Consider the following 24,290-nt stretch of genomic DNA (forward strand, 5'->3'; position numbering starts at 1 on the left):
ATGTACTGAGTGAAGGACTGGCTACATAATATGCAGGGATGAGTACAGAACTAAAAAGGTGGGGTACCTTGTTCAAAAAGTATTAAGAATTTCAAGATGGTGATGGCAAAGCATTCAGGCAAGGGTGAAGTATGGGGCCCTTTTGAAGCAACATAGGCTTAACACCCACAAAGATGGCCCATGACTGAATATAACCCACATATTGTTCTAAGCAGTGGGATTATAGTGGGGAGGAAACTGACACGGTTACTGCCTTTGTGGAACTCAGATTCAGTGTAGATGAAAGCAGAAGAGTGTTAATTTATTTCTTTGAGTAGTTCTCTAGTATCTTCTCTAATTCAGAATTGGTTTTAGAAAATTGACTACTTTATACTCATTCCCAATCCCCAACATAGTTTTTCAACTGCCAGGTCCTTGGATCTAGTTTTGCAGAATTTGTTAAATGACCACTGTGTGCAAGACACCCTACCATGAGCTAGGTGAAGATAAAATAAAATTAGAAACTTATTTTTATCATTAACAATTTCCCTCCCAATAAAGCAGTATAGAGGCCCTTTGCAGAGGGTTTTTTTCATATCTACAGTGGGTATATATGTACTATGAATTGTAGCAGCAGCTGGAAATTTTCTTCTCATTACTCTGACTCCCTGAAAGGATATTGTCCTCCAAATGTGAGAAGTTCTGTCACTAAGGAAGAAATACATCTTATTAGAATGAGAATGTTGTAGATAATGATTGTGTGGTTTCTCTTGAGTTTGGGACTAATATATATATGATGGTTTTCTTCAGAGGAGGGGGGTCATATCCAAATATATTAGCCAAAGAACCTCAGGAGTAGGTAGGAAATAGACAGAAATAGATTTTCTTCAGCAATTGATGCCTCAGCATGCTATTTATGCCCAAACAGGCACAGGATTTTTTGACATCTGTTTTACTTTGTTTCTTGCCTCTTCCAGCATTCAAGCTGTCAGCTCTTGCTCTGTTAGCAATGGGGGCTATGAGCCATAGTGTATTCAGATCACTGATGAACACTACCGGCCTTCGAGCCTTTCACACCACCAGCTAAAATGAGACGGCAGACACTGTGAGAGGAAGTCATAGTGAACGCATATTACCTACTGCAAAGGAACAGCGTGTTGAGAGCAATAAAACTTCTTCCAGCCTTATGTGCCATTTTGCAAGGCTGTGTGTTTGAAACAATCATTTTTTCCGCTGCAATCTACTTCACACGTTGCTTTCCATAAACAGCTGTTGCCTTAATTCTTTCTGGAACCATTTGTGGCCTTAGGTTCACATTCACTGAGTTTTAAGGCAGGGCAGCCAGCTATAGCAATATGATTCACGGTGATGAAATGTGACAATTCAAGAATTTAAGGTGATGTTAAGTATCCCATTGAGTTTATAAGAATCGCACACAAAGATTTCTGGAAAATGTGGAAATGCACAGACTAAGCAGGATGGGTGAGGGTTTTTATTCTCCACTGTGTATTTTGTTACTAGTACATCAAGAAGAAATGGTCTGCAGACCCAAGAGAGAAAGCTATGTATATTCACAGTAATGTTTTTGATAAAAAGCAAGTCTTCTCTCTTTTATTTTTATTTAGTTAATTAAAATTCTCTGAAAAGTCTCCACATGCTAACTTCAACTCATTCGGTAGGGGTGTTAAGGGGAGGCTTTAGCCTTCCTACCATAATTTTTTTTTTTTTTTTTTTTTTTTTTGCGGTACGCGGGCCTCTCACTGTTGTGGCCTCTCCCGTTGCGGAGCACAGGCTCAGCGGCCAAGGCTCACGGGCCCAGCCGCTCCTTCCCAGACCGGGGCACAAACCCATGTCCCCTGCATCGGCAGGCGGACTCTCAACCACTGCGCCACCAGGGAAGCCCCCTCCCATAATTTTTATCCATTTCCCAGTTGTACCTGAAAATGATAAGTAGTTTTTAATATGGGCAATATATTTTTCTCAGTCCTACGTAAAATGTAAATAAACCATCCTTTAATTTTTTTGATATTTTTATTAATCTCTAGCATAACTTCTAAATATAAACGGTGTGCTTGCTTTTATGAAAATGAAGCTTCAAGACTGCATTCTCTTCCAAACAGGGCGTTTTTTTCCCCAAGATCTTTCGGTATCGAAATTCTGGAATCATTGCTTATTCCCTAGATGGTTCCAACTTTTTTTTTTTCCAAATTAGGTCTTTGGGGGTTTTTCTTTTCCTAACTATCCCAATGTTTTCTCCCCTTCTAGTCTCCTAGTCAACATTATCTCCAACCTGGCAACCAAGCTCTTCTTACTAACCTCCCTTGGGATTTAGTGCTGTATCACTGCTCCTCTCTCCCCAAACCTTCTCACTGTCAGAGATGTGAGCTCCCTTCAGTCTACATATCCTAGGGGTTCCTTAATTAGAGATCTTTCTCAGATCACTTGAAGTTATGCAAAAGAATGACAGCTTTTCATGAACCCTAGAATTTACTTTCCTAAGCAAAAGACTAGAGGGCAATTGGGATCAAGTTTACAACGCTGCACAGCGGGTAGGGTAAGGCAGAGACCCCCATTATACAGTGAAAGAAAAAATACCCTACCTATTTTAACACCACTGACAAAAAATGATCTTTGTAATTGGAATTATGCATATTTTATCTGAACAACTATATACATTTTGAGTTGTGAATTATTCTGCTGCAGTCATTCTGTGTAACCAAAGGAAAGCAACGGAGGCCATTTTGCTGGGCATCAACAGAGGTGGGTGTGAATTTACAAGTGCAAGTTCATAGTCTTATGGTGGCTAATGTTCCAACACCTATAAAATCAACAGTTTGCCAGCAATAAATAAGTAACAACTGGCAATTTTGGATAGAAGTGGGAAGAAGAAAATGAACATATTAAGGTTTCTTGCTTTTAGAATTATGTGGGTGAACTAAAACTTGATATATTATATAGTGTAGACAAACTTCCCAAGACCGTGGTTTTGTTATACTTGGGATAAAATCAGGATACAGAGGCATTTTCTTCTAGTATCCTGGTACACTTAGGAGGAAATTCCAGTTGTCCCCCAAAAATCTGCCTTCCAGCAACTACTGACATTAGCAAATACTCTGCATAATTAAGTTCTTTGTTGACATAAGCAGATTCTCTGCCTACAGTCATCTAATCCTAATTCAACAAAAGATGGGAAGACTTTGTTCAACAAACATTTATGGATCACTTCCTTTTTGTTTGGCAGTTTGCATGAGAGTGATTTTTCTGCCCCTAGGAAGGTGATTATAAATTTGATTGAAAGGCTAGTTCAGCTGTAAACTGAAGTTTGGTAGTAACACCTCTTTCCCTCGAGGTAGCTCATGGAATACTGAATGACACAAGACAGGGAAGTGGGGCCCTACCAGCAGTGATTTTTACCAAACAACTTGGCATCATAAAAGGAGTACTGAAAAAAATCAAAGTTAAAAGTACATAAGGAAAACCAGCACTAAAGGTGTATAGCCACCACTTGGAATGATTGAAGATCCTTCCACCCTTGTATCCCACTGCCGTTTACCACGGGGGTGGATTTGCTCAGACCTTGAAATGACACCTAAAACTGAACTGAAAATAAAAATAATCCCCCAAAAAACATAAAGAGGGCCTGAATTTAATCAGGGTCTTACATATTTAACTCAAGGTAAAGTCACTCTATTTCCAGATCATTATAAACAATTATTTTCTACTTCAGTGGTAGTGATCTTGATGTTGAAATTGCACCTTTTGTGTTTTCAGCAGACATTGACTTTTTGGTCCTACTGTCATCAACCTCAAATTCTATTACTTTATATTGAATACACTGAGTCCCCCTCCACACCTCTCCTCTCCCTGTGGTCTTTTTGGTGTCATTAGCATCTCTTGCCTCAGGAACTACCGACATACTAAAACCAGCAACTTCTACTGAGGTCCTCTTAACTTTGTCATGGATCAATATATGCCATGCAATTTATTTTACTTTTATTGCTTTACACTTTCTATTGCAATACAAGTTCATTGAAGGAAATCTAAAAAAAATGGATAATAAAATAACACAAAAGAAAAATAGTGAAACTGCCCATTCCATGATAGAGAAGTAACAATTTTTATGTATTGGTGTATATATTCTCAAGTATTTTATTTGTATAAGTAAATGACATAAGATTATACTGTACCTTCCATTATACAATTTGCCTTATTAAAATATTTTAAAACATTATTTAGTGTAATAAATTTAATTACAAAAATTTAACTAAAATTTAATTTTTCCATATGATGTTTAATGACTGCACTATAATAATAGCTTATATTTACTTAGAATTACCTTTGGCTCAGACACCACTGAAAAGTACATTTATATGCATTGTCTCATTTAAATTCACAGCAACTGTATGAAGTAGGCACTGTTACCATCCCCACTGTACAAAAGAGGAAATAAAGCAAAGTAGAAGTTGGGTAATTGGCCCAAGATTTCATAGCGTGAAAGTGACAGAAGCAGGATTTGAACCCAGGAACTGGAACTCTGGAACCCAAGATTTTTCCAGCTGACTGTACTATGCATAGCATACCATTGTTTTTATAACTGCAGTCCAATATCCTGATTTGGATAATTAGATTTGCACATTTTAATTATTTTAAAGAAAATTGCAGTAAATGTTCTTACAGATAAATCTTTGCTCCCAATATGATAATTTCCTTAAGATAAATTCCAGTGGTTAAAATTGTTAGGGTTCAGAGGTTATTTGCACAATTCATGACATCAAAGTTTTATGCAAACTTAAATCTTAGGGCAGCTCAGCCTTACACACATAGACTGAAAACCGGAAGCAACAGAACACTAAATTCAAATCCTGTTTTGATTTCTAGAAAATCACATCACCACTGTGTATCTTGCGGGAAACAAGCCTAATAATTCTGTTCTGGCCTTATGAAATATTTTGGAAGTCTAAAAGATGATTCGTACAAATTCACATTTGACAAAATCTTTAAGACTCAGGTGCCTTGCATATATAATAGGCTTTCAGTAAGGGTTGATGACCGATTAGTCCAGATCTGCAAAGGGTCCTGTGTTTCGTATGTTAGTGGTATTTGACCTAAGGAAATGTTTGCCTGAATCCTTTGAATTACAGAGATCATCTAGAAGCTGAATAAATGATTATTGGAGCATTGAGGTTAAACGGTTTTCATTGACCTATTGTACATTTTGCAAATACATCAAGGAATTATATCTACCATTGCTTTCATAGAAGTTCCAAGTGTGTCTGTTTTCAATATTGGTATGTCTAGAAATGCCTTTATACATGGAAATTGTTGATGACAGTTATTAAGCTATAGTAACACTTTGGAAATGATTTGAAATTTTTGTATTTTAACATTTTCCGAACCAAAAATTAAAATGAAAGGTCTGGTATCTGTAAATATACTTGAACATTTGACTTTCCTTGAAAAATGTAGTATCCCAATTTGTAAATCAGTATTCCAACATTCCTCCTGCATCATTAAGAGGAAAACTCTTGTGAAATAATTTCCAGCTTTAGGAAAAGCTAAGCAATGAAGATCCATTTTCATTGTTCTTATCACTTTTGAAATGATCCTATGTTATTGAATTCTCTTCAATCACTCCTGCACATGTCTTATCTCAATCACCCACCCAACAAGTGCCCCCCTTAAAAAACTTGCTCACAACTCTGGGGATGTTTTCCCTAGCCAGCACTCCAACTCGGTCCTTGGGGTTGGTGCTACACACATACTCAGTTTCAAATAACTGGTCCCCAATTGCCACTGCTGCCATTGCTCTCAACTTCCTGCATTCCTATACTTATGCGTTGTGGATTAGATTCAAGTTTCTAAAACCTATTTTTTTCTCATTGGTAACATCTGGTTATTAAAGAAGCAGTATGACCTAGTGGTATAAAGGACTATGGGATCAGATGGATCTGGACTGGAATCCCAGCTCCCTCATTCACTGTGAAGATGTGCTGTTAATTTAAACTCATTAGTATTTCCTCATCTGTGATTTGGGCATAATAATCATACATATGTCATAAGATTGTGAATGAAGGTTAAATAAGTAATGCATGTAAAGAGCTTAGTAAGTTTCCTTACAAAAATTATTGTTAGAACCCTAAAGCAGAGAGGAGTACATTTTCAGCTACAGGGTTACATAGCTGTTTCTTGATAGAGTCAGGACTGGAATTCAGTTATTGATGACACCAAATCTTGTTCTCATACCACATATACTTTATCCAGTGCAACCTTCCAGGAGCCTCACTTTGCAGGTTCCCAATCCTTGATTACTGAGTTTTAAGAATCAATTTCTGCACACTCTCAAATTTTTCTTTAATGCCATTTCTCCCATCTCCCAGGATCAAAAGCCCCATTCCCCCACTGGCTGTTCTGTCTTCTGTATTTATCATTGTTGTCCAACTTTAATTGTCTTCTCATCACTTATCTTCTGGGTACACCACCCTTTATAACCTATCTTTGTAAGCATCCCATCTCTATAGTTATCACAAGAGAGCCCAGACCTCTTCTCCTCTAGTATAGTGTAGAAGTTAAACAAGTTTCTGAATCCAGCCTCCTGAGTTTGAAGCCCTCCTTTTTCCACAAATCCCGGTTCTGTCACTCTTTAGCTTTGGGATCTTGAATACAGTTTCTGCCTCAGTTTCTTTAACTATAAAATGGATATTTAAATTGTACCTGCTTCATTGAGTTCTTATGAAGATTAAATGAATGAATGCACTTAAAGCACTTACAAGAGTTCCTGGAACATATTAAGCATATATTATCCATAATTTTAATAATTATTAGTCTGTAATTATAAGAAGTATTATTATTTGTTAAAGATTTCCAAATGTAGCTCAGAGCTATTATCTCTTCAGTTCATCTCCTTGTTCCCTACTACCATTCAATAAATACTTTTCCTTATCTTACTTGAATGATGTATTGAACAAATATGTGAGAAGTGCCTGAAACTGTACTTAGCACCAGGAAAGCACTCATAACATGCTAGTCCTTTCTTTTGGCTCTCAGCCCTCAGCAGTTTTGACCCAGCTTGCACTTGACTTCCATCTTGAAAGTCTCTTCCCTTAGATTTTGAGACCCTATTCTTTCCTGGTCTTGTTCTTTTTCTAATACTTGATCTTCTGTTTCTACATCTTTTCCCATTTGTACATATTTGTTCATCTCCCTGCATAGTGTCAGTTCTTATTTATCTTTCTCTCCTAGGATCTGACACTTAGTAAGAATTCAGTACATCTTTGCTGATTTTAGTATTTGTCTTGATGCTTTTAACTCCCTACATAAGGATTTTTTATTTCCTCAACTTCAGTCAGGTTTAGCTATTCACAAACCTGAATACACTCTGGATTTCACATCACTCGCAGTTGTTTTACTTTACATGTATTAAATTCCAAAACTCTCTTTCTGATGTTAGCTTATTAGTTTTTTGTCCATTTCAATTCCTCTCTTTTATATTTACACTTATAATGCCTAACATTTGAACAATATTCCAGATACTATATTAGTTGATTTACATACATTATTTCACTTGATATTTACAACAATACCACGAAGTAGTTGTTATTATGCCTGTTTTACAGTTAAGGGGCTAAAAGCTCCTAGAAGTCAAAAGACTGTCCCAAGGTCACAGAACTAGTGACCTTGGCAGTCAGGTTACAAATTCATGTCTTTTTAATCTTTCCTCTATGCCATTTTGAAAGTTTAACCTGTTAAATATCAATGTGAATATTCTAGACAATAATTATTATAGCAATTCTGAGGAAGAATAGAATTTTTAATAATATAAAATACTTAACTTTAAAAAGTGTTTGTTTTCTGTCCATTGGTTTTCTCATTGCATCTATCAATGCTGTATAAAGCAGATAGTCTCCAGAGTGCCTCAGAGAAGGTGGCATTTGACTACCAGACCTCTTGTCAGAGCTGGCTGCAATTGTATTAGAAACTGGCTCTTCAGCTGGGCTGGACTGCAGTTAGGAAACATGATCATCGATGGTGAACTGACACTGCTGGGATGTGAAGCAGACATGAATGTTAAGCAATAGTGTCCACAATTTGCAACCCAGGAACTGCCAAATTGACAGCTAGACTAAACTATAGCAGTGTAGGAAGATGTGGCTAGTTTCTCCATTCAATCAATACAAAGTCTTATACTGTACTTTGATTAATACAACCTCCCTGTCCTATAAACCAGGATGCTGTCTATTATGAATCTCAGTTAGATTCTTAGCCAGCATTTCATGTCTGAGCACCCTTGTAAGCCTCATAATGGCCCTAACTCTAGTTGGATGGGATTAGCCTTTCAAGTGAACATGCAGTTCATTAAGCATGTAGAAGCTCCAACGGCAGCCGCACTTCTCTCCATGAACTAAATAGATTTCTTGCATTTTATCTAGGACTAGATGAAAAGGATCCATAATGCTGTGCTAGAAATAAATCTTGACTCTCTGAGGGACTTTAACAGTTCTAGTGAGTGTAGGAAATGAATAATATTAGTAATGAGCAAAACTTAAAAAGAAAATCTAAAGGTTTGGGGGGTTTCCTGCCTCTTTTTCAAGAGCATGGAATGAATGATTGTTTTATCTCATTTTTGCTTTGAGGATTTCTTTCTTTCAGGCTTGGGATAGTCATTTGGTATTTCACCAGATAGAAAATCTGCTTATCTTCTTCACCATTTTCTCACATGTTGCTTTGTCATTCATTTTCTTCCTGCAAGGGACGTTTTCAACTTCCTATTATATACCAGGCACTGGAGTTGGAAGTGAAGAGTTCTTTGATACAAAAATCAAAGGTCCCTGCCCTCAAGAAGCTCATGGTCTGGTGGGGGAGACAAATGCATGAAGAGTACACAGTAGTAAAGTTGTACATAATATATTATAGGAACCCCAGTACATAGCATGTAAACCAGCCTAAAGGGCTTCAGAAAAAGCTTTTAAGAGATGATATCTAAGTTAAGCTTTGAAAGAAGAGTAAGAATTGGTCCAGAGGACAATGCCAAGGTCACAGAAGTCCTCTACCTAGAATTGCTGCACATATAGAGACCCCATATATTTAAAATATCAACAATTAAGGAAGCTGTTGGGATTTTAGAGGGGATATTTTATTACCATATATCCAAGTAATTTTCATTAGGAATATATTTCTTGGACCAGAACATATTCCCTGGTAAAATGCTGATAAACCCTCATATATGAAGAGGTGCACTGTTTAGCCACATGGGTATTTTGTTAAACATGGATATCTTAACCTTACAAAAAGAATCACTTGCTTTCAGGCATCTTTGAAACTCAAAAAGTGAGACTCCAGAGAGAGGAAATCAAGGGACTCTGACTAGTGAATACCTTTAGCAAATGCTCTGGGGCCTATGGGGATATACATGGAGGTTACCAACATGTGCTTTTGAGAAAGTCATTTTGAGAAAGTGTTACCTGAGAGTCTTGGGAGGTCTTAATACTAAGAACAGAAGTAGCCAGATCTTTTCCATGGCATCTTTAATTCTTCCGTCTTTAACTGTCAGAAGACTGGTGACTGGAAAACTTGAGGAAGTGTAATAGAGCATCTTTAAGGGAGAAAAAATTCTGGTGTTGAGCTTGAAATTTGTGTCACTGATTATAATTAAATAACATTTAGCTGCCTCAGTGTACATTTGTACAGATGCTATAAGAAGTTTTTCTTTAAAATTCAGAGGTGTAAATTGGCTCAGTTTGCAAGATGGCTGTATGTGTTTAATTTTACAAATAAGTCAAGAATATCTCTCTGACTGTTTATCCAATACATTCTTTGGAAAGTAGAAGTATATGACAAACACTCATTTGAAATAAATATTATAGTCATAACCAATTTTTAAATCATATTTTTATCTCATATTTGTTAAAAACCTAAATAGGTTTTAAGTTGTACTGGGAATATATAAAATAAAATTATTTTATTTTTTACTTAAGCATTTTCGATAATTGTGACTAATAATCAAGCCCTTAAAATGATTTTCAGCCAGAGTTTGAGCTGTTCAAGATAAATTGCAATGTATTATTTTAAACTGCTCTTAAGCTAACATATTTAGTGAAATTCATGCAAACTCATACATCCAAATTACCTTTTTATTTGTGTTCTTCAAGTTACACAGAAGTAAAAAGGAAACAGCAATTTCTTTTGAATTTGAAATGCCTTAACTGTGCATAAGAATGCAAGAAACAGAGAGATTTTTAAGATTGCAAAGTCAATGAAAGATTTTATCCCATGTGGCTTCAGGGCTACCATTTTGTAATGAAGCATTTTCTTAAAAAATACACATATTTTAACCATCTTTAATAAAAATAAAGGATTATTGAACCAAGATTTAGGAGACATGGGAATTTTACTCCTTACCACTTCTCCATTTAAAATCATCAATGGCTTACTACTGAACTTAAATTAATTCCAAAATCTTTACTGTGGACCACAGTGTCTTACATGTGCATCCAGAGGTTTCCTTTCGTTCTTGAGTATGCTATGCCTTTTCTACCTCAATGTCTTAAGACCTCTACCCCAAATTCTCTTTTCCCGTCAGGCTCTCCTCTTCAGCTACTGTCTCTCACATCATCCTGTTTATTTCCTTCACAGCACTCAGAATAATCTGTGATGATTTTTCTTATTGATTTACTCATATACTGTCTACCTCACCCAGCAGAATGAATGGTTCAGGAGGGCAAGGACATGGTCCTATTCCCTCATATGCATCTAGAGTCTACCACTGTGTATCTATTGTGTCATTCAATTTTCCAGCTTCTAACAGACAAATACCTGAAACCAAATTTCTGATAGTTGCATCCTTTTTCCAGCAAACCACAGTTTATAAAGCACCTTCTATATAGATTCTAGACATATGGGGATATCAAGTTATATGAGTCAGGTCCCTGCCTTCAAAGAATTGTATGTAATCTATTCAAATATATAAAATGTGTCCTGTAGATGAGTAATTGCAGGTGTTTTGTCTTTTTAATTTCACTGTCCATGTGTTCATTAATAGTATGTATAAATGCAATTTACTTTTATATGTTTATCTTGTATCCTGCTGACTTGCTGAACTCACATTTTAGTTCTAGGAGTTTGTAGATTCCTTAGGATTTTCAGACAATCATGTCATATGCAAATAGGAATAGTTTTATTTCTTCCTGTCTGATCAATGATCCTTTTATTTCCTCTTCTTGCCTGATTGCACCAGCTAGAATTTTTAGCACTATGTTGCATAGAGCCATGAGAATGAACATTCTTGTGCTCTAGGGTGAAATAATTTGGTCTTTTACCGTTAAGTATAATGTTAGTTGTAGGTTTCTTGTATATGCTCTGTATCAAGTTGAGGAAGTTCTCAGTGCTCCCATTTTCTTTTTATCGTGACTACGTTGAATTATGTCAAGTGTTTTTTGACATTGATTGATACTATCATGTGAATTTTCTTCTTTGTTCTGTAAATATGAAGAGTACATTGATTGATTTTGAATATTGAACCAGCCTTGCATGCTGCAATAAACCTACTTGGTCATGTTGCATAATTTGTGTATATATTGCTGGATTCTATTTGCTAAAATTTTGTGAAGGATTTTTGTAATTTTATTTTTGAGTGATACTGGTCTATAGTATTCTCTTTCTTCTTTTTTTTTCTTTTTTAGGTACCATCTTTGCTTGGCTTTGGTATTAGAATAATGCAAGCTTCATAAAATAAATAAATTGTAAAGTATTTCCTTTTCTATTTTCTGGAAGAAATTGTAGAATTGATGTTAATTCTTCTTTAAACATTTGGTATAATTATTCAGTGAAACTATCTGGGCCTGGAGATTTCTCTTTGGGGAGTGTTTAACTGATGAATTAATTTTTTCAGAGTCATAGGTCTATACACATTCTCTATTTCATATGAACGAGTTGTGGTTGTTTGTATTTCCTTTAAGGAATTAGCCCATTTCATCCAAGTTGCCAAATTTGGCAGAGTTGTTTGCTGTAGTGCCTTATTATACTTTTGATGTCATCAGGGTCTATAGTGATATCCTGTTTCATGCCTGATATTGGTCATTTGTATCTTTTATTTTCTTTGTCAGTCGCTATTGCCAATTTTATTGATCTAAGAACCAGCTCTTAGACATAGAGAATGGACTTGAGGACACGGGGAGGGGGAAGGGTAAGCTGGGACGAAGTGAGAGAGTGGCATGGACATATATACACTACCAAATGTAAAATAGATAGCTAGTGGGAAGCAGCCGCATAGCAGAGGGAGATCAGCTCGGTGCTTTGTGACCACCTAGAGGGGTGGGATAGGGAGGGTAGGAGGGAGACGCAAGAGACAGGAGATATGGGGATGTATGTATATGTATAGCTGATTCACTTTGTTATAAAGCAGAAACTAACACACCATTGTAAAGCAATTATACTCCAATAAAGATGTTAAAAAAAAAAGAACCAGCTCTTTGCTTCAATAATGTTATCTATTTTTTCTGTTTTTAATTTTATTGCTTTCTGCTTTCATTTTTACTATTTGTTCACTCTACTTGATTTGGGTTTCTTTTGCTCTTCTTATTTTAAGTTCTTAAGGTGGGAGCTTAGATTATTGATTTGAGACCTTTTCAATGTATTTAGTACTGCAGATCTCCCTCCCTCTCCCTCTCCCTCTCAGCACTGCATTAACTGTGTCCTCCAATATTTGATGTTGAATTTTTGTTTTTATTCAGCTTGATGATTTTGATTTTCTCTAGAGATTTTCTCTTTGGCTTAGGGATTACATAGAAGATGTGCTCTGTTTAGTGTTCTGTGGGCACTTGACAAGAATGTATGTTTTGCTGTTGTTGAGTAGAGTATTTTATAAGTGTCAACTGGATCTTATGGATTGATGGTGGTTTTGAGTTCTATGTTCTTGATGATGGTTTTCTGTCTAGTTGTTCTATTATTAATGGGTGAAAGAGTGGTGTTGAAGTCTACAACCAAAATTGTGAATTTGTCTATTTCTCCTTCATTTCTATCAGCTTTTGCTTTGCATATTTTGCAGTTCTTTTGTTTTGGTGCATATACATTTCAGATTGTTATATCTTCTTGGTGCATTGACCCTTTTATTATTATATAATGTCTCTTTCTGTCTCTGGTAATTTTCTTTGCACTGAGATCTACTTTACCTGATATTAATATAACCATTCCTGCTTTCTTTTGATTAATGCTTGCATGATATGTATCTTTTCCATCCTTTTACTTTTGACTTGCCTATATCATATTAGCAGTGAGTTTCATGTAACAGTATATAGTTGAGACATGTTTTCTAAGTCACTCTTCAAATATGGGCCTTTTAATTGGCATAGTAAGCCATTTACATGGATGTTATTATTGATATGTCACAGCTTGTCTGCCATTTCTTTTTTCTGCTTATTGTTTCTGTTTTTTTAATTTTTCTGTATCTTTTTCTTATCTTCCTATGCATTACTATAACATTTTTTAGAATTCCATTTCATTTTATTCATAACAGTTTTTTTTTTTTGTTTGTCTTGGTTTTTTTTTTTGCGGTACGTGGGCCTCTCACTGTTGTGGCCTCTCCCGTTGCAGAGCAACAGGCTCTGGACACGCAGCCTCAGTGGCCATGGCTCATGGGCGCAGCCGCTCTGTGGCATGTGGGATCTTCCCAGACTGGGGCGCGAACCCGTGTCCCCTGCATCGGCAGGCGGACTCTCAACCACTGCGCCACCAGGGAAGCCCCCCATAACAGTTTTGAGTGTATCTTTTTACCTAGCTTTTTACTGGTTGTTTCAGGTATTATATTGTGTATACTGACTATCTACTGGTAGAATCATTTTACCAATTCAAGTGAAGTATAGAAGCCTTAACTACTTTCTCTTTACTCTTCTCCATTCATATATAATTATTTAACTATTTCCTCTATGTACGTTTATAACCACATCAGACAATGTTATAGGTTTTGCTCAGTTATTAAGTATAATTTAGAAGATTCAAGAGGGGAGGAAAAGTTTTTTGTATTTATATATAAATTATATATATATATTAATAAGAATAATAAAATTAAGAAAAGGAATTATAAATGAGAATATTTCTTATTCTTGCTCTTTCTTTCTTTCTGATGCTCTTGTTCTTTCTTTTTTCCTGATGTTCCACTATTCCCTTTTTTTTAAAAAAAATAATTTCCCTTCTATTTAGAAAAATGACATTATTTCAGAGTAGTCTGCTGGAGATAAATTCTCTTAGCTTTCCATCATGTGGAAAGGTCTTGATTTCTCCTTCATTCCTGCAGGGTAACTTTGCTGGATATAGGATCCTGGGTTGTGCTTTTTTTTCATCAGTTGAAAAATGTTGTCCCTTCCTTCTGGTTTCCATGATTCCTGATGAGAAATCTTTTGTTATTTCACATTTTTCTCTGATAGATAAGGTATCATTTCTTTCTTGTTGCTTTAAGGATTTTTCCTTTGACTTTAATTGTTGGAAGTTTGACTATGGTATACCTTAGGGTTGGTTTTGACGGGGTTCATTTGCTTGGGCTTCACTCAAGTTTTTGGATCTGTAGATTTATGACCTATCAAATTTGATACATTTTTTGCCTCATTTCTTTGAACATATTTTCAGCCCCACTTTCTCTCTTCTATCCCCTAAGACTTAATTGACACAATGCTATAGCTTTGTCATAGTTCCATAGGTCTCTGAGGATCCATATTTTTTTTCTTTTCTTTTTCAGTGTGTTTTCTCTCTGTTGTTCAGTTGGGTAATTTCTATTGTTCTATCTTCCATCTGCTGATTCTTCCCTCTGTCCCCTCCATTCTGCTTTTTAGCACATCCATTGATATTTTATTTCAGTTATTGTGTTCTTCAGTTCTGAGATTTCCATTTGGTTCTTCATATCTTCTGTTTCTTTGCTGAGACTCTATTTCATTTGTTTTAAGCATGTTTGTCATTGCTCATTGAAGCATTTTTATAATAGTGGCTTTAAAATCTTTGTCAGATAAATCTAACATTTCTAACATTTTAATTTTGGCATTTATTGGTTGACTTTTTAAATCATTTTGAGATTTTCCTGATTCTTGATATTATTAGTGATTTTCTATTGAAACCTGGACATTTTGTGTATTATGTTATGAGACTTTATATCTCATCTAAATCTTCTATCTTAGTTAGTTTTCTTTGACACAACTCTAGGAAAGATAAGGGGAGAATGCCACCTGTTATTGCCTGATCGAGGTAGAAGTCCAAGTTTCCTATCTGGCTTCTGTGAACTCCTGAGGAGAGTATGACTCATTACTTCTGTGCAGGGATGGGAATTCTAGCTCTGCACTGGGCCGCCACTGATGCCACTTGGCTAGGAAGTGTACATGTGCCTATTTACTGTTCCCATATGGCTTTCATGGATACCATGGTGGAGTGAGCTCGTTATTAGAGTGGTGGTGAAAGTTTTGACTCTCCAAAACCTTCCTCTGATACCACCCCAAGGGAGGGGGAGAAACACCTGATTACAGCCTGGTGAGGGGGATAGTCTAGCCTTGCCACTCAACCTCTGGTGTCATGTTTGGCTACAGTAGGGTGGTTATTCTGTAGAAATTTGCTGTCTTGCTAGGCTGCCTCTTTCCTGGTACTTTGACTAGAGAATCTCCTTCTAAAATTCAAATTACTTGATATTGTCTGCTTAATATTGCCCTACTGGTTACCCATACTTTCTTATTTAAATTGTGTAGGCTGTTTTTTTTTTCTTTCCTTGCTTCATTTTGGATAATTTATATTTCTAAGTTTTTTCAAGTTCCATAATTTTCTAATTATCTAATCTGCTGCTAGTCCCATTTAGTGAAATTTTTATTTCAGATCTGGTATTCTTCTTCTCCAAAAGTTCCCTTTTGTAGTTTTTTAATATCTTCTATTTTCCTCCTTATTAAATGCATTTTTTTCTTTAATTCTTTAGGCATATTTGGTTTATATATAGTGCTACTTTAATGTCCTTATCTGCTGATTTAATCATCACTAATATTTCTAAGTCTGTTTTTACTGAATGAGTATTTTCTTGATTATGGGTCACATTTTTTTACTCTTTACAGATGTTTATTAATTTTTCATGTGGTATGGGACATTATGAATTTTACATGGTTGAGTGCTAGCTTTTGTTGTACTCCTTTAAAAAATATCATACTTTTTTTTCTGGATGCCAAGTTAGCTCATGTACAGATTAGTTTAATCCTGTCAAGCTCTGTTTTTAAGATTTGTTAGGGCGAATCTAGAGTAAACTTTACTCTGGGGTTCAATTAGCCATACTACTTAGCCATGGCCCTTCTGGAATCTCTACTGAATGCCCTGTGTAGTCAACAACATTTCTCCACTTTGGCTGCTGAGAACTGATTCCTGGCTCTGTGTGTGCTCTGGGAATTGTTTGGCTAACAGTTACCCTCATTCTTCTTTCCAGTGTGTTGTTATTTGTTTGACTTCATGGAGAGGTACCCTATGTATATATTGAATTATATTTAGTCAAAGGTTCAAAAGGATCATTATATAGATTTTGGAGGGTTTTTTTTTTCTCCACATAACACTCTCCCACCCCCTTTCCAGCACTCCACAAATTCTACTTGCCTTAACAATCATGATGTGGGATCTGTCTCTCCAGTTGAGGAAGATCATTGAGCTCTCCTTGGTTTCTCTTTCATGTGCTGTAATCCAGAAGTTGCCTCCAGCAGAACTCAGCAATATTTGAGCTTTTTGTTTCTCTTCGCTCAGTGTTGCACCTCCTGTGCTGTCTGGTGACCAATATCCGTTGTTTATTGCAGAAGGTAAGCCCAGTTACAGTTACTCTTGGAGGATCACAAGCCCCATTTAAGTGCTACTATGTAAAGGGCACTGTCCTTTATCTCTAAACACAAGATAAACATTCCAATGTCTTTTCAGTCTTTCTTAACTGTAAATAATACTTGTGGCCCACGTTCTACTTTCAAATGCCCTCCTATGTTCTGAAGCTGAGAATAAAAGCTGCAAATTTACAATCAAATGCTTCAGTGGCCACTGTAGGAGATTTATTTTATGATTTTTCTAGAGTCCAATCCATATGTTTCTTTCTAGAGCCCAATCCTTAAGTTCACAGTTAAAATCAGTCTCAAAAACAGAAGGGAGTTTTGACAGTACAATGGCTTACTGTAGGGAGGTTATATGCAGCCATTTTCTGGACCGGTAGCCCTCATAGTTGGAGACCTTGGGCATAAAGAAGGCATTAAGGGCAATAAGAGATTAAAGTAAATTTAGAGAAGTTCCCAGAGGTAGTCGTCAATGAGAAGAACATATCAAAGATAACTGCAGTATGCTTTATAATCTTGTATCTGGTGGAATTGACTTCTCACTTTTCAGAGTTAAGAAAAGTTACCTCTCCCATTGTCTTAAGCAGGGGTCCCCAACTCCCAGGCTGCAGACCGGTACTGGTCCGCAGCCTGTTAGGAACTGGGCCACACAGCAGGAGGTGAGTGGCAGGCGAGCGAGTGAAGCTTCATCTGTTGCCTCCCATCGCTCCTCGTCACTCACCTTACCGCCTGAACCATCTCCCCCCAACTTCCATGGAAAAATTGTCTTCCACGATACCAGCCCCTGGTGCCAAAAAGGTTGGGGACTGCTGGTCTTAAAAGCTGGTGGTAGAGGTTATGGAGTAAGGAAAGTAAGTTTCTGGTATAAACATGGCTGTGTAGGTCAACATCTTTTTCTTAACCTGTGACAAAGCATACAGAAAAAAATGAAGAAAACAAGCAAAACCAAAAAGGTCCAGCAAATTTTACTTTTGTGAAATTGTGGGGCAGATTGAATCTACAGACTCGAATGTAAGAGTTTTTAGAGAGTTGATACTGGGCAGGAGCAACACAAGGAGAGAAAGGATGAGAAAAGGTAAGAAAAGAAGGAAGACAATAATAAAGATTTGTATAGAAACTGATGAAATGGAGAATAGAAAAACAGGAGAGAAAATTAATTAAAACCAAAAGTTGGTTCTTTGAAAATGTCGATAAAATCGACAAACATTTAGCTAGACTGAAAAAAGGAAAAAAGAAAGATGACTCAAATAACTAAAATCATTAATGAAAGAGGGACATCACTACTGACTCTAAGGAAATTTAAAAAGAAAATAGGATATACTACGAACAACTGTGTCACAACAGATTAGATAACTTAGATGAAATGAACACATTCCTAGAATGACAGCAACTGCTGAAACTGACTTCTAAAGAAATAGAAAATCTGGTTAGACATTTAATAAATAAAGCTAGACTTATCATGGTGATCACTTCATAATGTATTTAAATGTTGAATCACTATGGTATACACATGAAACTGACATAATACTGTTCCTTAACTATATTTAAATTGTAAAAAAAAGGTAAAAAAAAAAGTAAATAAAATAGTGTAGTATTTGTGTGTGACCTACACACATCCTCCTGGGGAAAAAAAAAAAAGAGAGAGAGAGAGGGATAGAATTAGTAATTTAAAAACTTCCCAGGGCTTCCCTGGTGGCACAGTGGTTGAGAGTCCGCCTGCCGATTTAGGGGACACGGGTTCGTGCCCTGGTCTGGGAAGATCCCACATGCCGCGGAACGGCTAGGCCCGTGAGCCATGGCCACTGAGCTTGCGCCTCCGGAGCCTGTGCTCCGCTACGGGAGAGGCCACAACAGTGAGAGGCCCGCGTACCGCCAAAAAAAAAAAACCTTCCCAAAAGAAAAGTTTAAACTGAGATGATTTCAGTGGTAAATAATACCAAACATTTAAAGAAAAATTAATACAGATTATTCACAAATTATCCCAAAATATAGAAGAGGAGAGAACAATTCCCAGATCATTCCATGGGGCCAGTATTACCCTGATACTAAAATCAGACAAGGATTTCACAAAAAAGAAAACTACAGACCAATATCTCTTATGCATGTAGATGTAAAAATCCTCGGCAAAATATTAGTAAACCAAATCCAACAATTTATAAAACTGATTATACACTATGATCAAGTAGGATTTATCTCAGGAAATCAAGATGGGTTCAACATCTGAAAATCAATTAATGTGATATACCATATCAAAACCCACCTGATTATCTCAATAGATGCAAGAAAAAAATCTTGACAAAATCCAACTCCCTTCCATGATAAAAGAACTCAACAAACTAGAAATAGAAGAGAACTTCCTCAACCTAATAAATGGAACCTATGAGAAACACACAGTAACTTTACACTAAATAGTGAAGTGCTAAAAGCTTTCCCCCTATAATCAGGAATGAGGCAAGGATATCTATTCATGCCACTTCCATTCAACATTGTACTGCAAGTTCTAGCCAGAGCAAAAAGGCAAGAAAATAGAAGACATCCAGACTAGAAAGGAAGAAATAAGATATCTCTGTTCACAGATGACAGGATCTTGTAACAGAAAAATTTAAGGAATCCACCTAAAAAAACTATTAGAATTAACAAGGAAATCCAACTAAGTTGTGGGATTAAAGATCAAACTATAAAAATCAATTGGATTTCTATACACTAGCAATGAAAAATCTGGAAGTAAAGTTAAGAAACGATTCTAGTTATTATAGCATCAAATAAAATACATAGGAACAAATTTAACAAAAGAAGTTCCAAAATTATATAATGAAAACTGCAAAACATTGTTGAAATAAGTTAGATACTAAAATAAATGGAAAGACATCTCACGTTCATGGATCAGATAACTTAATATTGTTCAAATGGCAATACTCCCCCAAATTGATCCACAAATTCAATTCAATCTCTCCCTACATAAAAGCAAGAAGTAGAACAATGTATATTGTATCTGTGATAGATAGATATTTGTATCACTTATATTTTCATAAAGTCTGGAAGGATTTACAAGAAATTAATAAAAGCATGCAATCATTAATGTACTGCCAGCTTACATTTTGTGGTAGTTGTTACATTGAAACTGGGTGAATGTGGGAGCAAGGTAGCTTTATTCACTGTTCTGCTTTTTATATTCTGTGCATTATTTTACAAAAGGAAATGGGGAACATACAGGAGTAGGAATTCCCACCCCAGCAGCTTGTAATGTAGCCAAGGCTGATTTACAGAGTCAGACCAGGATCACTTAGCTCATCAATTCAACAAATAAGCTCTGTGTGGAGGTACTCCTTATAGGACGTGTGGCTTCACATTACTTTGGACTTCCAGAGAATATGACTAAGACTAAGATGAGAGCAAGTGAGGGGAAAAGGAGATCAGAAGGAGGTCACTCACTAATTCCAGTGGGATCTGAACTTCTTTATTTCATCTCCATGGCAGCGGTAGCTAAGACTCTCCCATGTTGCTCCAGTTGGCCTTTTCTTGGCACCGTGGTTGCTTATCCAAAGGCAGAGGAGATCTAGAGGAGGTGAAAGGTTTATCTGAGGATAATTGCTGCTCAAAGGAGTAGAAAAGGTGAGGACAGAAGGAGAAAAAAATGAAAAGGTGTGTGGAGGAGTTCCTGCTGATTCTATTTAACTTTGGGTACAAGAGGGCAGCAGATGGACTTTTGAGAAGAGTAAAATTAGCCGGTTCTTTGACCTCGATCCATGTTTGGATTTGTTCAGATTTTGGAGCTCAGATCACAAAATGGGAAACATTTTGTTGGATTAGCGTCATCTGAAAGTGGGAAAGACTGTCCAGAGGCCTTACCATCTTTATGTAAGAAATCCTCCTGTCCCAGTTCTCTTTTACCTTTCTCCACACTTCTGCTTTGTACATCTTTCTGAAGTTAATGAATTGAAAACTATCACTGCTTAATTGCTTTTAGCGATGGACCCCTGCATGGGTGGAAATGGATGTGCTCACATCTGTCAGAGTGAGCATGGCGTGGCCAGGAGTCCTGTCACCCAGGGTACCAGCTGTCTGAATACAAAAAGGCCTGTGCAGGTTGGAAGTTGAAACTGATGGATTAATTGGGTAATTGTTTGAAATTCTGTGGTAATTCAGTTTTGATTAGTCAGAACAGCTAGGAGAAAGGTGTTTTCATTTATGCTTAAAAAAGAACATTTATATTCTTATTTGATCATTCTGAAAGGTATTTTTATGAAACTGTAAAAACTCAGTGAAATTTTTAGTTACAAAAAATGATCTGGTGTAGTTTCAGAATTAATTCTTTTTGTTTTCTGTTTTTTGTTCTGAAGTGAATTCCAGAATTAATATTTCAAAACCTTCCATAACCTCACAGGGAGTTTTTTATTATAGGCTACAGAAGGTGGGGATAACCTTTGAAAAGCAACTATGTGCAAATGAGTGCTCTCAGAAGTTAGGAATAATTAAAACCAAAAAGAAAGAAACTCTATAACTACAAGGTTACTTATTTCTGTTTCCTAGAAATAGCAAAACAGACACACTTCAATTCAAAGATGAAAGTGATAAATTACTTCATGACCAGAACTGATAAATGAAGTCATTCCTGTGGGGCTCTCTTTGTTTTAATAACTTCTGAGAAATCACAGAATCCTTCATTTTTATCACAGCATTTCCATGAAATGAGAAACAGTTTATTTGCATTAATTAAGAAAATACAAAATGTTTCCTGACTTATGGGACTGATAAACACTTTAAGAAATTGAAAAAGAATTAGACATAAAAATTAGTGTGAAGTTAGTTTTTTTTTTCTTTAAGCCAAAACCAAGATAAAGTTTTCTGTGGATTATGTTAACGTACTTTTCTGACAGAGAACATTTCTGCTTTGGTCCTCTGTTTGCATAGCACCTACCTTGCTGAGTCTCTGACACAGAATAGGATCTTATTAAAATTTGTGGAAAATTGACAAATGTATACATATATAGATATATACATATATCCATACTTATCTATATAATATCTTTTTCAAATTTTTATTTTAATAATATCTGGTACATTATTCCTAAAAAGTCTGTCCCCAAAGTTACTGCCTATGTAGGGTTTTATAAGTACCTTAGAAAAATGAGTATTTCCTCTTAAGAGTCCTGGTGGGGGGTGGCATGCAGGACCGTACAAGGAGGAGGTTCTATTTGGGAAAATAATGGTGAGACCTATCCATTTAAAGGGAGGCCTGCAGAAACTACATGGGCCACAAAATGATGTTATACTGAATAGCCTTGGCCATCAGTGTCAGGAGAGAGAAAGGGCACCAGTGTTTAAATGGCATTGCCCTATAACAATCTTATGTACAATATACACCATGGATTGCTACATATGAAGACTCCAAATCTGCCTTGTGTATGGCCACTTGTACTGTCTTAAATCAGAGAGACACCATTTTTGGTTAAGAATTTGATATATATTCATGAAGACAAATTACAATGACTTCTGCCTGTATTATTAGAGGATAGAAAAGGTCTATTTTTTGTTTGTTTTCTCTTTCTTCAAATTAATAGATACTAGTAGGTTCTAATAGGTAGAAAGAAGTGTTTGAGAACATAAGACCTACAGTAGAGTTCATGTCATTCGCAATTGGTTTATTTGCAAATATGGAGCCTATGTAGTATTTTACTGTTACGTTTGATGTTGGGGGTTGAGAGGCAGGGGATGCTTTAGTGCATTTTTATAGTTTACAAAGAAACCTTAATTCCAGCTCTGAGGACACAGCTCCTGCGTATCTCTTTCTGCAGATGTAAACGAGTGTGCTGAAGGGCTTGCTTCCTGTAGCCATCGCTGTGTGAACACAGTGGAATCTTTCACTTGTGCCTGCCACCCTGGATTTGAGCTGGGAGCTGATGGAAAACAGTGTTCAAGTAAGTGGCAATAATCGCAGCCCTGGAAATGTGTGGCGTTTTACAAGTATTAAACAAGAGTAACAAACAAAAGAACTACACTGAATGTCTTGCGAAAGTGGAAGCTCCTGAGAATGTTTTCCCCTGGGGTAGGCTGGGTGTGGGAGCTTCGAAGACCAATCCCCTCATTTTAATTTGACAAAACAGGGGCCCAGAGTCAACAGAAAATGGTCGGTATCATGATCCACTGTGTAGACCACAAGGACTAACGAAGTCTCAGGTCTTCTGACTCGGGGCTGTCTTGGACCCATGGCTCTCCTTTGTGAAGAGTCTGTCTTCCTTCACCACCTCTGCTGTGCAATATTTATTGAACACTAATAATTCCGGTGTAAAACTCAGGGAAAAGGAACTAGCAGGAGTGAAGGAACCAGCAGCACAAGGGGCGGCTCTAGATTGTAATATCATGTCTGATTTCCCATCTCAGTTCCAAAGATGCCCTTTCCAGTTCTCCACATCTTAGTAAACCATCCATTCTGGGCGGAAGTCAAAAATTCAATTATGCAAATGAGTAAGTGACAGAACTGGGACTTGAACTAGGGTCTTTAGTCTCCAAGTATACTATCCTTTTAACTTTGTTATGTGTTTGTATACATCATATGTCTCTTGATCAGTTTTAATTAAGGAAGAATAATAAGGCTAATGATAAACAGAATAAATTATGTAGTGTTTTTACCTAAGCTCTCTCATGAAGAGACATTCTTAAGGTCACTAAGTTTTTCATTCTCTTCCAGTGCATAAAACTCTAATTCTTTAATGCCTGGGTTGCCAGTGTAGCCTTAAGGTCTGTTGGTATATCTCTACTGCTTAAAGACAGGGCAGTTTTGCTGCAGTGATATTTGTCTTTTAAAGAGCAAACTAAATAACATGGGAGAGAAGAATTAACTACTAATTAGGATATAACTTCTTTTGAAGTGAATCTTTCTCTCAATGCCCTGAGGAGTCCTTTTAGGCAGAGAGAAATGTGGATGGGTTTTTCTTTCTTATTAATATCTTGGCTTTTTAATGTGGCCAGAGGTTTAGGAGGTGAGTACATTTTACAGATGCCTGAAATAAAATCCCTTGCAATCTGACTGGTGAGTTCTCAGTTATCATGAAAGAGGGGGTCATTATTGCTAATGAGTCATGAGGTATAGGCTTTCTGTGAAAGTTACTTGGGAAAGCAATTTGCCCTAGAGTTGAATACATTTGGTAGAAGTGTATTTTTACATTTATTTCCCTCATATGAATATTTGGCTAAGTTCTTTGTGTAGCTCTCACCAGACCTCAATAGTTACTAACTGACATACAAAACTTTCTTGGTGAAAACTGGTATTTTGAGTGCTTTAAAACTTGTAGGTGGGGTAAATGTTTTCAGAACATGGTAATGTTTAGCAATGAGGGACTTCCCTGGTGGCACAGTGGTTAGGAATCTGCCTGCCAATGCAGGGGACATGGGTTCGAGCCCTGGTCCGGGAAGATCCCACATGCTGCAGAGAAACTGAGCCAGCGTGCCACAACTGCTAAGCCTGTACTCTAGAGCCCACGAGCCACAAATAGTGAGCCTGTG

At 36.6% G+C, this 24,290-nt stretch overlaps 1 protein-coding gene across 1 annotated transcript in view; it reads left to right on the top strand.

Annotated features, from left to right (window-relative positions):
- LOC116752610 (EGF-like and EMI domain-containing protein 1) overlaps positions 1–24,290 on the top strand; it is a 131,940-nt gene that overhangs the window by 22,439 nt on the left and 85,211 nt on the right. Inside the window, 3 exon segments of the mRNA XM_032629389.1 lie at positions 20,755–20,820; positions 20,823–20,873; positions 22,583–22,705. Coding sequence (XP_032485280.1) covers positions 20,755–20,820; positions 20,823–20,873; positions 22,583–22,705 — 240 coding nt within the window.

This window comes from Phocoena sinus, chromosome 4 (genome assembly GCF_008692025.1).
Source record: "Phocoena sinus isolate mPhoSin1 chromosome 4, mPhoSin1.pri, whole genome shotgun sequence".
Classification (NCBI taxonomy): Eukaryota; Metazoa; Chordata; class Mammalia; order Artiodactyla; family Phocoenidae; genus Phocoena; species Phocoena sinus.